Here is a 3,349-nt window from a genome sequence, read left to right as displayed (position 1 = left end):
TAGTTTAGATTGCTGCCCAGGACGTGCTCAGCCCAAACTGACATCTGCATCTCTGCATTTAGGAAAAATGCAATAGGGACAGGGCATATCAAAGGAGAAGTGGAGCCATATATGGCAGCATTCATGATGAATGGATATGGATGTAGTGGAAAGAGAGAGAGGGAGGAGGAACTACATCCATGAGCTCTGACAATAGCAGCACTTGGAACCAATGCAAGAATAAACTATTCTTTATCTGCTCCGCGGTCCTATCTATTGCTAACCAAACATTCCAAACAATCAGAATGAAACCACAGATAACAATGAAATCTGCTTTTAAAAAAAAAGGAAAAGATACTTTTAATCATCACTAGTATCAGTTTTGGAAAAATGTTTGTTAGGCTTTTAGGTTTTTTATCTTTAAGGCTCGTATTTCAGGTCTTGCTCTGCAATCATCATGTGAAGGTTAAGCTTTTAAATGAAATGCTGTGTTTTGCTTTCATTTTAAACACTCCACAGCTCTGATAAGCTTGGGTTTAGAAAAGAGATGTTACTAACATCACGAATGTCCTGATAAAAATGTGTAGAAAACAGACAAAAGAGGCAAACTCCCTAGGAGGGAACAAAACCCTTATAATCCGAGTCAATACACACCCTGTCATTGTCAAAGCTACACATCCACACAAATCAGAGAAACATTATTCAGGTGCCCCACACCATTCACTCCACCCTACAGCAAAAAAGAAGTTACCCTAACACCCCAAAACTGTGCTTAAATTTGCTTTGACCCCTGCTCCTCCCACCAATACCCTCTAACTGCGGTTCTGCAGGGAAACAAAACCAAGCAAATGCCAAACAAGCGGCACCAAAAATCCCTTTTCATGCATTTCAGCAACCTACCTGATATTTTCATTGAGGGTGTAAAGTTCATTGTTCTTCAAGCCTCCCCCTTTGAACACATTTATCACCGCTGTTTGAACACTGCCAAAAAAGAAATAAGACAGCACAACACCCATAAATAACAGTCACCAGTGTGATTGAACACAGCGCGACGGGAGCTAGCTGCCAAGAGTTGAGTGCTTATAATGGGGTGGAGAGGTTAATTGTGCTTAAATACTTCCACTCTTTCTCCCCTGGAAATCGCCACTCTTATTTACCTACATCTCTCATGGGAGACAGAGCAGAACCAACCTCAAGTTGTGCCTAGAGTAAGCGAGGGAAAGTCGTTAGAGGACACTTCACAAAGAACCAGAGACAGCTTTCTAGGGGCTCTCTGCTGCGTGCTGCAGGCTAGCTGCTGTGAGGAGACACAGATTTCTGGCAATATCCACCAAACACATCCCATTGCGTTATCCAGTGATGCTAGCAGGAACCACCCAAGCTGCAGCGTCTGGCGGGACCCTGGCTGCGCTGGAAGGTGTTCTGCGGCCAGCATCATCTCAGTCAGACCCAACTTTAATCCCTGTTAATGCTTGTAAGATGCTGTTGGAGGATCTTCTAACTCCTCCTGCTCTCACCAGCACAGAGGAAGTCATAAAGTGACAGCACACAAGACGGTTTAGCAGGTCTAAAGGCTTGCCATGGCTAACAGGAGGAGGTGTCATTCCCTTCTGTGGGACAGTGACAGCATTTGCACACTCCACAGACCCCAGCTCACCATCCTGGCACACAACTGCCATGTTTTTACTGGGCTCATCAGTAAGCTGAGCTAGGTCAGCGAGACAGAGGGGTCTGTGGAGCGCAGAGCTGGTGCAAGGTGGCAGAAGGGGAGGTGGGAACACCCACTCTTAGTAGCAGGAGACCACTAGCTGAGATCAGGGCATCTCACTCTTCACCCTACACATTGTTTTTCCAGTTGCCATTGCTGCACGACGTGTGCTGCAAACAGGATTTGGCTGTCAATAGGAAGTGCTGGTAGAAGCCGCAAGCTGAGCAGTTGTCAGGGGAACTCAGACTGTGGCAAAAGCTTCATGATATGCAAATAAAAGCCTGTTGTGCATTAAGGAACTGGCCTTTATGACAGCACTAGAAATGTGTCTTCCTAAATGGGACTTAAAGATGCAACTGTAACGAAGAGCAGTTCTGTTCCACTTCAAGACAGCACCCCTGAACACCACTGGCCAAAACCAAGGCTGCACGCTGCTAGGTCTGGCCTCCACGCCAGCAAAGCTTGGGCATGCCAAAAACTCCTGCATGCTTATAAACAGATGAGCTTAGCTGGAAATGGTCTGAAGCACAAAGATCAGACACACACAGGCCTTATCACAGGGCTGCTGCAGGGTGAGAGCCTAGCCAGGTGCGTCCTGCTCACCTGTTCCAGGCAGAGTTGGAGCTGAGCTGCAGAGCCTGCCGGGCTGCCTGGAACCGCGGCAGGTCACTGAGGACCGGGGAACTCATGAAGCGAGGTCGGGGCCTTCTGAACGAACCCATCTTGTGGAACTGGAGAGCAAAGGACGGAGCTATGGTGGACCCTCCAGTCATAAGGTCAGGTGGAGTGGAGCAGGGCTGTCAGAAAGTCTCTTCTCTTGAAGGTCCAAGCATCAGTCTCAGTGATGTCAACAAGTCTTCGATCCCACGGACTCAGCCTGCAGCAAAAGCAAAGAGTCAGCCTTGGACTAGCAGTTGCCCACAGCATCACGTTGTGACACGGAAAGGCATTGCAAGGTGATGAAGGGATTGAAGCCGTCTGCACAGCGCAGAGAAAGGAAAAGAGCAAGACAGAGAAGAGAGGGGTGAAAACATCCTGTCCCATTAATAGCAAATTTGGGAAAATCTTCTAGAATTCTTCAACAGCAGCCCCCTTCCCATCTTATCCCCTAAATAATGACCCAACATAGCCAGGCCAGAAACACAAGCACGGTCTCTCATTCCATTTCAATCTGCAGAGATGCAGGAACAGAGGTGTCTAAACAGCTCTGCCAGGGGCAGAAGTGTAAGGTCTTGCACTTGGAAAACATAATCCAGGAGTGCAGCACAGACTAGGACCCACCTGGCTGGGGAGCAGCTCTGTGGAAAGGGCCCTGGGGGTCCTGGTGGTCAAGCAGCTCAATGTGAGTGAAGAGAGTGCTGCTGCAGCAAAGAAAGCCAACAGGATGTTGGGTTGCATCAACAAGGGCATCACCAGTGAGATAAATGTCATTATCTCACTCAGTGCTTGTCAGGCCACACCTGGAATGCTGTGTTCAGTTCTGGTCCCTGCTATACAAAAAAAGCTGTGGACAGGCTGGAGAGGGTCCAGAGAAGGGCCATGAAGACAATCAAAGGACTGGGAAGCCTGGTGCATGAAGAGAGGCTGAGAGAACTGAATTTGTTCAGCCTCGAGGAAAGAAGTCTTAGGGGAGACCTTATCACGGTGTTCCAGTACTTAAAG

The 3,349-nt window shown here is 48.0% G+C and overlaps 1 protein-coding gene across 1 annotated transcript in view; it reads right to left on the bottom strand.

Moving 5' to 3' along the window:
• The window catches only part of LOC104524702 (proline-rich protein 5-like), a gene marked incomplete at both ends in the record, with an annotated part of 5,104 nt that extends 2,686 nt beyond the window's left edge, over nucleotides 1-2,418 (bottom strand). The window contains 2 exons of the mRNA XM_010167661.1: nucleotides 880-960; nucleotides 2,291-2,418. Of these exons, the coding sequence (XP_010165963.1) occupies nucleotides 880-960; nucleotides 2,291-2,418 (209 nt within the window). The remainder of the gene's footprint in view (nucleotides 1-879; nucleotides 961-2,290) is intronic.
• Nucleotides 2,419-3,349: the final 931 nt, after the last annotated feature.

Source organism: Antrostomus carolinensis, unplaced genomic scaffold (genome assembly GCF_000700745.2).
Source record: "Antrostomus carolinensis isolate BGI_N321 unplaced genomic scaffold, ASM70074v2 scaffold18035, whole genome shotgun sequence".
NCBI classification, from domain to species: Eukaryota; Metazoa; Chordata; class Aves; order Caprimulgiformes; family Caprimulgidae; genus Antrostomus; species Antrostomus carolinensis.
The sequence above is the reverse complement of the archived record's forward strand: the minus strand, read 5'-3'. Positions and strand labels throughout refer to the sequence as shown.